Genomic DNA, 12,085 nt, shown 5'->3' on the forward strand with positions numbered 1-12,085 from the left:
TTCAAAATCCAGTGATCAGTATTTCCTACTACGGAACGAGAACTGCTAGACAGACCTAAGCCTCTGTCCTCTTGCATTAAAAGATAGGTATTCCTAACTGGTAAGCTGCTTGACTGGCATGTGTCATTCAAAGGCACAAACCACTCCGAAGTACATGGCAGAGGAAAGGTCAGCTCAGTGGAACAGCATCTGCCTTGTGTGAAGAAGATCCCAGGTTATCTGTCACCTGCATGTCCAGGTAGGGATGAGGGAGACTCCCTGCCTTAAACCCTGGAAAACCGCTGCCAATCAGCATAGGCGATACTGAGACAGATGGACCAATGGGCTGATTCCGTATATGGCAGCTCCCTCTTTCTTAAGGCAGCACAGCAGCATTTTTTTAAATAAAAAAAAAAACCCCAAGACACTACCCTATCTTTCAACAAAAGTAGAGACATCACCTTGCCAACAAAGGTCCGTATAGTAAAAGCTATGGTTTTCCCAGTAGTGATGTATGGAAGTGAGAGCTGGACCATAAAGAAGGCTGATCGCCAAAGAATTGATGCTTTTGAATTATGGTGCTGGAGGAGACTCTTGAGAGTCCCATGGACTGCAAGAAGATCAAACCTCTCCATTCTGAAGGAAATCAGCACTGACTGCTCACTGGAAGGACAGATCCTGAAGCTGAGGCTCCAATATTTTGGCCACCTCATGAGAAGAGAAGACTCCCTGGAAAAGACCCTGATGTTGGGAAAGATGGAGGGCATAAGGAGAAGGGGACGACAGAGGACGAGATGGTTGGACAGTGTTCTCGAAGCTACCAACATGAGTTTGACCAAGCTGCAGGAGGCAATGGAAGACAGGAGTGCCTGGCGTGCTCTGGTCCATGGCGTCACAAGGAGTCAGACATGACTAAACAACAAAATCTTTCAACAACCAATGAGATTCAAGTAGAAAAGCCCCCACTGAATAAATACAATTATAAAGATGTTGAGAAGTGCCCAGCTACCTTGAAGGCAAAGCCAGCCTGCAGCATCGCTGCTTAACACCTGCCATCTCCCCTCCCTTTGTGCCCTAACTCTTGCACAAGAAGAACAGCAAGATTGATGGGTTCATTTTCCTCATGGGTGTGGGGGGCGCAGAAACTACCAGTTAACTCCTTTGGCTACTTAAGCCATCTATGGCCTTTTAAACTGGGGAGAGGGTATTGTTTGTGCTGGTCACGATGGCGTGTATTTTTGTGTTTTTATGCTGTGATCCTTGGATGAAGGGTGGTCGAGAAATAAATAGAATATCGAGAGAATTCTGCCCATTTTCCCCCTGCGTCTGCACGGCCAGAGCATGCAACATCTGTGGGTTGTTCGAAATATACAGTCAAAACCAGGGCCCCCAAATAAAGAAGCTACATTAAGATTAGTGGTGGAGATGTACGAGAGGAAGGAGAAAAACGATAGGTGGCGTAAAATACAAACAAAATCCCCTCTCTAAGGTGGTCTCGCTAGCGTCACGGGTAATCGTTGCTCATCACAAAAAAAATACATTTGAGATTTCTCTTTTAAGATTTCTCTTTTAATAGCTTGTGCTAGCTGGACAATCAAAAATGTACCATATTTTTTGCTCTATAAGACACACTTTTCCCCTCCTAAAAAGTAAGGGGGAAATGTGTGTGCGTCTTATGGAGCGAATGCAGGCTCCATGGCTTCAGCAAAAGCAACGCAAAGCCTCCGGAGCGCTCCTGGCTTCAAGGATAGCTACCTGAAGAGTGCTGAAGAGGCGCTGTGCAGAAGGAAAGCTGCGCAGCACCCCTTCAGCGAAGCGGGAGGAGAAATGGAAGGGGCTCCGTTTCTCCTGCTGCTTTGCTGGAGAGGTGCTGCGCAGAGAGGGGGAGAATATTTTTTTTCTTGTTCTCCTCCTCTAAAACTAGGTGCGTCTTATACAGCGAAAAATACGGTATTTTGTGATGAGCAAAGATGACAACAATGGCTGATGACAACAAATGGGGAATAACCCCCATTTTAATCATGGAATGGGTGTGTGTATGAATGTGGCAGGATCTTCCAATTAAATAGGTCCATGTGTGCTTAGGACCCCTCTTAAGCGCAGAGTTTTAGATGCTCAGCATGCCCATCACATAGACAAGGAGCTGCTGGGGTGGGACACTAGCGGTTCTCACAACCCAGAAAAGTAAAAGACGTGAACTGAGACAGTTTTTTCATCTATTCCTGGAAGACAGAACAAATTGAGGCTGTGCACCAGGGGGGTGCTTGACATGCAGCAAGAAAGTCTCTACCTAATGCGGAAGGCAAAGTATTTATGCCACCGAGTTTTAAGGAGGAAGATATTTTATTCTTAGGCTCCCCCCCCCCGACAAGATTTCCTGTACAGCTACTTCATTATTTTCTTTTACTTATTTTGGTCTACCTCCCTATCCCTGAAGGATGTTGAGAAGTCAAAGGGGCAGCAAAACAGAGCTTTCACATTACGTTACATTAAATGACTAGACCAAGCCAATACGGATGTGAAAGAGCTACTGGAGAAGGGGAAGGGTGGGTCGAGATGTCCAAAAGAAGGGGGGAAAGTGGGTTTTGCAGGAACCTTTGCAGCTGCAGTACCCAGAGGGATAACTGTGTTAGTCTGTAGCTGCATCAGTAGCAACAACAACAACAGAATCTAAAGCCCTTAGAGACTAACACATTTACCGTGTCAAAGTTCTGCAGATCACAACCCACACTCCAATAAAGTGAGCATTCAATGAAAGTGGAGGCCAAACTAGTGTGCCAGTCTTTAAAGCACCAACAACAGTTTTTACTGTGACAAAGACCCTTACTGACAAAGGTTCAGAATTTAGCTCTTTTCTGTTCTGGTTCTTATGTGGGCTTTGTTCCTTTCCTATTTGTTGGTTTAGTTTGTGTGGCTGTATTAATTTTACGGATGCTTCAGTGTTGCTGTTTGTTCAATAACCACTCTTCAAATTAATATGAAATCTGGTTGTCAATGTTCCCCTACCTAAGATCCCAGAACCTAGTCCCTTCTTTGTAAAGGACCATCTACTGAGGGCCCAACTAAGGGTTTTGTTACCCCCCTTTTCATCTCTGGCCAGCCTCCTGCTTTTTATGATTCAGCATCCCTGCCTGTTCCATCTTTCCTTCCCCTCTTTTACTGCCCACCACTGGTGGTAAGCAGCCTCAGACCACTTTTCGCTCCTTTGCTTTCCTTTCCTCCATGTCAGGTGCTGGTGTGGTTGCTCAAGAGCAAAAAGGCAAGACTCCGACCTGCCTTTTCCAGGCTTTATTCTTGGTGAAGTGAAGAGAATCGTAAGTTCATGTCTGGCTCAATCGCTAGCAGAATCTGGGAGTGTCAGTCTTTGTAACTCCCCCAGCATAAAAGTCACGTCACCCCCAGCCTTTTCTTTCCCTCCCTGCGCCGAAGCTTACTGCGCAGACTGGGCGCTGGCAAAGGGGTACTTCCCTCCCCTCCAGTTTGCTCAGGCTCGGTGTTGAAGCTCTCCCTAGCATCCCCTGGTCCCTGCATCTCCTCTCCACCGGAGGTGGGGCTTTCCTCCTCGCCGGAGGAGGAACTGCTTCACAAGATTTTCAGAGGTTCCCTATAACACAACTGCCCTTCCACCTCTCGCCTCTGAGCTGATGGCAGTTCCCTGACACTCCACCTCAAATACTCCCTTTGTGCTCTCTTTTCTCCCTAACACTTCCTCTTCCCTCCCTCATCACAGAAACCAACTCCTAAGGGATGAAGTCTCTTGGGGCCCCCCATGAAATATTTGAAGGGGCCGCTCCCAAGTCTATGGGCATGGCCATTCAAATGGTGCCTGGGCACCGCGTCTTGTGATCGTTTATGTGGGGTGTGGCTTACCTGGCTCCACCCCTATTTTATTCAAGTTGGCACCCCTGCCCCTCATGATCCTCATTTTCTCTTGGCCTCCTCTGCGCCCGAGAGCAAATGCTCCCGAAAGCTGCCTTTGCTATGCTCTGGAATGCTCTCAGCATCCTTCCAGTGCCCAGCGTCTCTGTGCAACCCGACTTCCTGGACAGACACCTCTGCTTTGCATTGTGAGAAGCGGCACAGAGATTGCCTGTGGCCCCCCCCCCAGTAGTTCAGTGGTACCTCAGGTTACATACGCTTCAGGTTACAGACTCCGCTAACCCAGAAACAGTGCTTCAGGTTAAGAACTTTGCTTCAGGATGAGAACAGAAATCGTGCTCCGGCGGCGTGGCAGCAGCAGGAGGCCCCATTAGCTAAAGTGGTGCTTCAGGTTAAGAACTGTTTCAGGTTAAGTACGGACCTCCGGAACGAATTAAGTACTTAACCTGAGGTACCACTGTATATGCAAACACTATCTTTTATTTATTTTAAAACAATTTCATACTATAAACAGCATCCTTATGTCAGAAAGGCTAAAAATGACCCCTGTAACAATTATTAACAGATATTAGTTGCCTCTAACCCCAAACAGTTTCATTCAGGCACAATCAAATTGTTTAAGTCACGAATGCAAACAAACAAGCTCACAACTGGGCAAGTTACCTTTCCAGATCTCTGAACTTATGTGGGGGGCCATCGGGGCAAGCATGACAAAAAGAGTTGCCAAAGCATCTTCAAATTCTGCACTGTGAAGAACAACCGGCTGTGAGGCTTGCTACAGGAAAAGAAAGAAAGGGAGGGAGAAGAATGGATTGTAAAATGTAAACACTTCATAAAGCAGCCACTCAGGAAGAAAAATGACAGTATGAAAGTAAAAAAGGGGGGGTGAATTAAGAGTTGTGCCTTGAAAAACAGTATTTCCTTTTCACAGGAAGATGTTAAAGACAGCCGTAATGTTTCTGCCAGCAAAACCATGGAGAAAGAGAGCTATATGCATAACGCACACGCATACAGAAAATTCAGAAAAGTTAATGGATACTGCTAAGCGTTCAGCAAAAGCAAGCCCTTGGGATTCTGTACGGATGCCAGAGAATGCTTATGAAGATCAGCTTATAGGATTAGAGCCTCAAAAAGTACATTGGAAACTGGAATTCACTGCTGTAGTACTAAATAAATTCCTAATTCCGTTTGTAAATGCGAGAGATAAGCTAGGCAAGATGGATAGCTCTGGCTGGGTCTGTGCTTTGCTTGTCAGTATTCCAGCTCTTTCCCCCCTAGATAAAGCTACAGGGTTAGCCTTAAAAAAAACCAGATGCAGAGTTGTAGGAGAGGGAGTTTTCCAAGGGTCACCATTTCTTTTGGCAATGGAAAACAAATGTTAGTTGTTGGGCATTATTTCTTTATTACATTTATATCTCGCCTTTGCTCAAAGAAGCTTGAGGTTCCCCCTTTTTAAAGGTAAAGGTAAAGGTAAAGGTAAAGGTAAAGGTAAAGGTAAAGGGACCCCTAACCATTAGGTCCAGTCGTGGCCGACTCTAGGGTTGCAGTGCTCATCTCGCTTTATTGGCCGAGGGAGCCGGCGTACAGCTTCCGAGTCATGTGGCCAGCATGACTAAGCCGCTTCTGGCGAACCAGAGCAGCACATGGAAACGCCGTTTACCTTCCCGCTAGAGCGGTACCTATTTATCTACTTGCACTTTGACGTGCTTTTGAACTGCTAGGTTGGCAGAAGCTGGGACCGAGAAACGGGAGCTCACCCCGTTGCGGGGATTCGAACCACCAACTTTCTGATCGGCAAGCCCTAGGCTCTGTGGTTTAACCCACAGCGCCACCCACGTCATTACAATAATTCTGTAAGATAGGGTAGCTTAAGAGACACTGAGCAGTCCCAGGTCAACCAGTGAGTGGCCAAGTGGGGATTTGAAGATACACTAGCCCACTCTAAAGAATGCACAGAAAGGGAAAAAAGGCATTGCTGCAGGGCAATAGATTTGCTTGCTACTTGTGGGTGCAATTATGTGTTTGTTTTGTTTTTGTTCTCATTTTTATTATGTACTTTGTAGTTTTATTTCACATCTTATGCTGTAAACCATCTTGAGATCTTTGGATGAAGGGCTGTATATAAACTAATCAATCAATCAAATCAATCAATCAATCAGATGTTTGTGGTTAGATGTATCCTGCTGTGCTTTCCAGTTCTAAATAAATACAGTTAAAAAGTTCAAAGAGTGACTGGAATAGACAGTTGTCTTGCTTGTAATTAACATGAAAACAAGAGGTGCCTCTGATACTCTGCAACTGTATTCCACTCAGTAATCAGAATAGCAAAAGAGGTTCTGATTGGCCGAAGACGCACGTTTTCCCCAGGGGCATAATACGGCGCTGTACATGTACATGGAAAATGTGAGGTTCTCAATTTGTTAGCTTCAGAGGAGGTATGCAGTTTGTGTGCAACAATTAAGAAATAAAATCCATTTATTAAATGCACATAATCTCCCACCTAACCGCACAGCAAGCCCTCATCCCATGAAAAGCCTCGTTGGCAGGTTGGCATTCCTTCTAGGAATCCTATCACACCAACAACTTGTTTGACAGCTGCCTACGGATCTATCAGAAGCATTCATCATCAGACTCCTTTAAGTAACACTGTGTGTGTCTACTACAGTTACTGCAAAAGGATCATTTCAAAAGTGAAATAAGAACAGATTTCACTGCTTTCTGATGAAGTAAACCTTCTTGGGCTTGTTCTAATCTTAGCTTTCCTACTTCCTGGTTTCAGGTGGGTGTGATAGTCGATATTCTCAAATGCAGATTAAAAACTGTGCTGTCACACTACTTAAATGCTCTTAGGTTTTATTCTGTACCCACCAATCTGTTAAGAGTGTGAACACATGGCCTATAGAGAAAGGCCTTGTTATTACATTAGACCCAAGGATACTGTAGTTTCAGTTTCAACATGCACAATCTTTGCCAGGTGATATAGTCAACAGCTGTCTTAGCTCAGTTAAATTTCAATTTTCTTCAAAAGGTAAAACAAAACAATTGTTTTCCAAGGTAGGGGAAACAAAACAGACTGCAATATATGTTCTAATTTACAATATTAAAAAGGATGAAGATTTGTTAGATATTAGATTAATTATTACTGGTCTTCATGATACTGGGAATGCCATATTTTAGCAATTCTAAAAAGGAGAATTTCAAACATTCCAAAACAACAGGGGAAAATGCACTATGGATAAAAATGATCTTAGGGAAATGCAAAAACAAAAAGCTTTTAGTACATTTAAACCACCAGCTGCACCCTTGCTGCTAAGCATGGATCTGTAGTGCACATCAGTACCGTAAAAGAAGTTATTAAAATATGATAATTTACATGGTATACTCACTGACAAAGTGTTACTGAGGCCCATCAGTCGAGCAATTGCGGTATGAAATGAGAAATCATCCTGGAAGAATTCGGTTACCTAATTGCACAAAAGAAAAATGTTCTCTCTTTGGTTAATTCAATTTACTACAGCTCTGCAATTCTTGCTTATTTAAACAATGTCGAGGCATCCCTTTATTGAAACGAACAGGGTGCTGCATAAACGCTGGAAGTAGAAATGCAATGGGGTAGTCAAAACAGAAATTTATTGATCCAACACATTTTTAATCCCAACTAGTCCTTCTGTCCATTTTTAATTACAGAACTGGTTCTATATACACGCAGGTCCCACTATCAGAACACAATGAGTTCTCATGAAATGGGCCATTAGGCAAACATTCACATGTTGATGATTTCTATTATTTCCCATGGGAACATTTCTCATCCATGCTTCCTCTCTCCAAGCTTTCTGCTTGAAACTGCTGCAGCCAATCCGCAAGAGCCCTACAAGAAAAATTGTTATGTCCAATCTCTCTTCTACCAATGGTTTCTGCCTGAAAAATAGCTGCTGTCGACCAGCACAACAGAAACAAGTAAGGAAATGGGCAAACCCCAGCTGTTTGGGTATCTGAGTCAACCCCCTGCGGAGCAAGGTTTGGGGATAATCCTTTGTGTTCAGATAACAAGCAATCTGATAGCGGGACCTGCATGAATTGTATAAAACTATCTTAACAGACAATCTGTATGAAAGTTATAATAGTATTGTTATAGACATTATTCATACTTATTTATTAAAAGTATTTATAAACAGTCCTTCATCCTAAGATCTCTATAGATGAATGACTACAGTGGTACTTCGGGTTACATACGCTTCAGGTTACATATGCTTCAGGTTACAGACTCCGCTAACCCAGAAATAGTACCTCGGGTTAAGAACTTTGCTTCAGGATGAGAACAGAAATCGTGCTCCAGCGGCACAGCAGCAGCAGGAGGCCCCATTAGCAAAAGTGGTGCTTCAGGTTAAGAACAGTTTCAGGTTAAGAACGGACCTCCGGAACGAATTAAGTACTTAACCCGAGGTACCACTGTATTATGAAAATACCTATAGTGTATGACTAGGATTAGTCCCATACTAGCAAATGTGCAAAATAATTCTAAAGTGGAGGAAGGTTTCAAAAGCAGCTTGAGCTATACCATTTTTATTTTAATTAAGCTTGAATATTTCTCAAGACAAATTTCTATAGAAAATTTCTCTAAAGAAATCTGGGCAAACCTGAATTAGTTCTTTGAATCCTGGCAAAACATTCACAAACATGGATTTGGACAGTCAAAAACAACTACTTGTGCCTCCCTGGAAAGACTTGCTTCATAAGAAGATTCCCGATTACATACTGGCCTCAAGTACAATTTTGTGTAAAATATATATTATTGCAGATAAATTATATATTATTATAGGTACAAAGTATAGGTACGATGCTTTATGCACATAGGCATAAACGATCATGAGGCTTCAACCACAAACTGACTGAAAACACATCTTTGATAGGCTTCATAGGTTGAATCCTGACAAGACAGAGGTACTGTTTTGGGAGGACAGGGGGCGGGCTGGTTTGGAGGGCTCCCTGGTCCTGAATGGGGTAACTGTGCCCCTGAAGGACCAGTTGCGCAGCCTAGGAGTCATTTTGGACCTACAGCTGTCCATGGAGGTGCAAGTCAATTCTGTGTCCAGGGCAGCTGTTTACCTGCTCCATCTGGTGCACAGGCTGAGACCCTACCTGCCTGCAGACTGTCTTGCCAGAGTGGTGCATGCTCTGGTTATCTCCCGCTTGGACTATTGCAATGTGCTCTACGTGGGGCTACCTTTGAAGGTTACCCGGAAACTGCAACTAATCCAGAATGCGGCAGCTAGACTGCTGACTGGGAGAGACCACTGGGACCACATAACACTGGTCCTGAAAGACCTACACTGGCTCCCAGTACATTTCCAAGCACAATTCAAAGTGTTGGTGCTGACATTTCAAGCTCTAAATGGCCTCGGCCCAGTATACCTGAAGGAGCGTTTCCACCCCCATCGTTCAGCCTGGACACTGAGGTCCAGCGCCAAGGGCCTTCTGGTGGTTCCCTCACTGCGAGAAGTGAGGTTACATGGAACCAGGCAGAGGGCCTTCTCAGTAGTGGCACCCGCCCTGTGGAATGCCCTTCCATTAGATGTGAAGGAAATAAACAACTACCTGACTTTTAGAAGACATCTGAAGGCAGACCTGTTTAGGGAAGTTTTTAATGTTTGATGTTTTATTGTGTTTTTAATATTCTGTTGGGAACCGCCCAGAGTGGCTGAGTAAACCCAGCCAGATGGGTGGGGTATAAATATTATTATTATTATTATTATTATTATTATTATTATTATTAATGATGTTTATGTTCATTCATCTCCTCAGGATTCACCACTGAAAAATCCTTACTCAGTTTATCAAACCAGTAATTCTCTCTAGTGTAGTTCAGAACTGTTGTCATCCTCCAGAATCAGATCTCTACTTGATGGTTTCGTCTCGCCCATACAGCCAAGATCCAATGTTATGCTATCAAAACCTATATTGTATGGCACCCTTTTATTTTTCACACACTGGTAGGAGACCATGCCACAGCCACAGGTATCTAGACCAAATGATTTCCTTTTGAGTGGGGTCTGGCATAACATGCGCAGGCCAGAGGAAGATGTAGAAGTGAAACCTGAATGTGATAAATGTGAAAACATTGTGCCTTATTAAATCATTTGTTCTCCAGTAGGTGCTGGAAGCGGCAGAATGGCTGTGCCTTTTCTCAAACAGTCTCTTGTGGCACCTTAGGGTCTAACAAATTCATTATGACATAATCTAAGTGGACTGTAGTTTATGAAAGCCTATGTCAACATTAATTTGTGAAAGTTTATGGCACAATAAATTTGTTGGTCTTTAAGGTGCCACAAGAATCTGTTTCTGGTGAAGAAAACTAACCCCTCTGGAAATTGTCTCAAATAATTAAGACTGAGTAAGCTTCCAAGGAAGTTACTGCTAGATGTTTATCTTCCGCTTTTAAAATAAAGATGATGTATGGTAGATCTAAGTGTGCCTGGCTGTGCAGTGGGATAAGGATTATCACCATCCAGCAGCATTTTAGAAACTGTTCTTGCTTTCTTTATCGGTGCTTCAAGCTGTGCCACACAAAACAGAAGAAATGGAAGCACTTATGGAATTTATAGAGCGTAACATTGCTATATTACCTGCAGAGCAACAACTTAGTCTTTATAAACGCAGAGAGACAATTCCTCTATATTGCTTTATAACACTTCTAGCTTTTTCACATCTGGGGAGCGGGGATCATTATCAAATGCCATTATGGAGTCACATTTACTTTCCCCGGCTTAAAAAGGAGGGCGTTTTAAAAGCAGTAGAGAAAAGTAATCAGAAGGCTAATCTACTATATATCTTGGAAAGTGAATTGTCTGTCTGTCTATTTGTTTGTTTTCTATGGGTTCAGCTGCCTCTTAAGAGATTGTTGCCAAACTCGGCACAAAGGTTTCTGAGGTGGGGACAGCACTTTTTGTTGATGTTTGGATGCCGCCCGCTATTTTGAATCAAGATGGTAGACTGACACATCATTTTGCTGTGACTTTACCCATTTGGGGGTATAGGTTTGGTTGCCTCTTAAGATACTGTCACCAAACCTGGCACGAAGATTGCCATTTTGAATCAAGATGGCAAACCAAACTGTGACTTTGGCATGATTTCCCCTGCTTCTTGGTGTGACGGGCCCAAACTTACATATTACCACTATCCATTTAACGGTAACGAGGGTGAGTGGGTTGGGGGGGTTATAACACTCCCCTCTATATTCTATTAAAATAAAAATAACATTATATTGTTAAAGTTTAGTGTGATAACGGACAAAACATCACTAAAAACAAAAATGACTCCATCATTTTTAGAATAGCCAGAATTCTTTCTAACCTCAGAGACAGTGCTGTTCTTCTGCTCCCAGATATGCTTGGCTTCAGCTTTCTCTTTCTGATTCAGTAGCGGTGGACTTGGCAGAGTTCCAGAATTCCTAGCTTCAATAAATTTGGTTGCTAAGTTCCAGAGGCGAGATTGCCATCTTTCCACCCCAGGGATTGCATCAGCTGAATGAAAAATGACAGGAGAGAGAGGTTTTCATTAGCACGAGTTAAGATAACATTTTCAGAGGGAGAAAAAGAAGTGAGACAAAGAGTTCTCCCCCTTTTAATTGGTCAGCATTTAACAGTTTTGAAGCTAGCAATACTTTAACATACAACTTGCAACCAGAGTAAAATAAATTCACTACCTTATTGCTATGGCAGCTACACTTTATATTTGAAATATTCAAATATATATTGGACTACTGCAATGCGCTCTACGTGGGGCTACCTTTGAAGGTGACTCGTAAATTACAACTAATCCAGAATGCGGCAGCCAGACTGGTGACTGGGGGCGGCCGCCGAGACCACATAACACTGGTCTTGAAAGACCTACATTGGCTCCCAGTACGTTTCAGAGCACAATTCAAAGTGCTGGTGTTGACCTTTAAAGCCCTAAACGGCCTCGGCCCAGTATACCTGAAGGAGCGTCTCCACCCCCATCGTTCTGCCCGGACGCTGAGGTCCAGCGCCAAGGGCCTTCTGGCGGTTCCCTCATTGCGAGAAGCAAAGCTACAGGGAACCAGGCAGAGGGCCTTCTCGGTAGTGGCGCCTGCCCTGTGGAACGCCCTCCCATCAGATGTCAAAGCGATAAATAACTACCTGACATTCAGAAGACATCTTAAGGCAGCCCTGTTCAGGGAAGTTTTTAATCTGTGATATTTTAGTGTATT

General features: G+C 43.6%; 1 protein-coding gene across 1 annotated transcript in view; it reads right to left on the reverse strand.

Annotated features, from left to right (window-relative positions):
* LARS2 (leucyl-tRNA synthetase 2, mitochondrial) overlaps positions 1–12,085 on the reverse strand; it is a 71,038-nt gene that overhangs the window by 10,909 nt on the left and 48,044 nt on the right. Inside the window, exons 17-19 of the mRNA XM_081882005.1 lie at positions 11,209–11,378; positions 7,245–7,322; positions 4,522–4,633 (exon numbers count right to left, since the gene is read on the reverse strand). Coding sequence (XP_081738131.1) covers positions 4,522–4,633; positions 7,245–7,322; positions 11,209–11,378 — 360 coding nt within the window. The remainder of the gene's footprint in view (positions 1–4,521; positions 4,634–7,244; positions 7,323–11,208; positions 11,379–12,085) is intronic.

The sequence above is a fragment of the Podarcis erhardii genome, assembly GCF_964252035.2.
Source record: "Podarcis erhardii genome assembly, chromosome: 12".
Classification (NCBI taxonomy): Eukaryota; Metazoa; Chordata; class Lepidosauria; order Squamata; family Lacertidae; genus Podarcis; species Podarcis erhardii.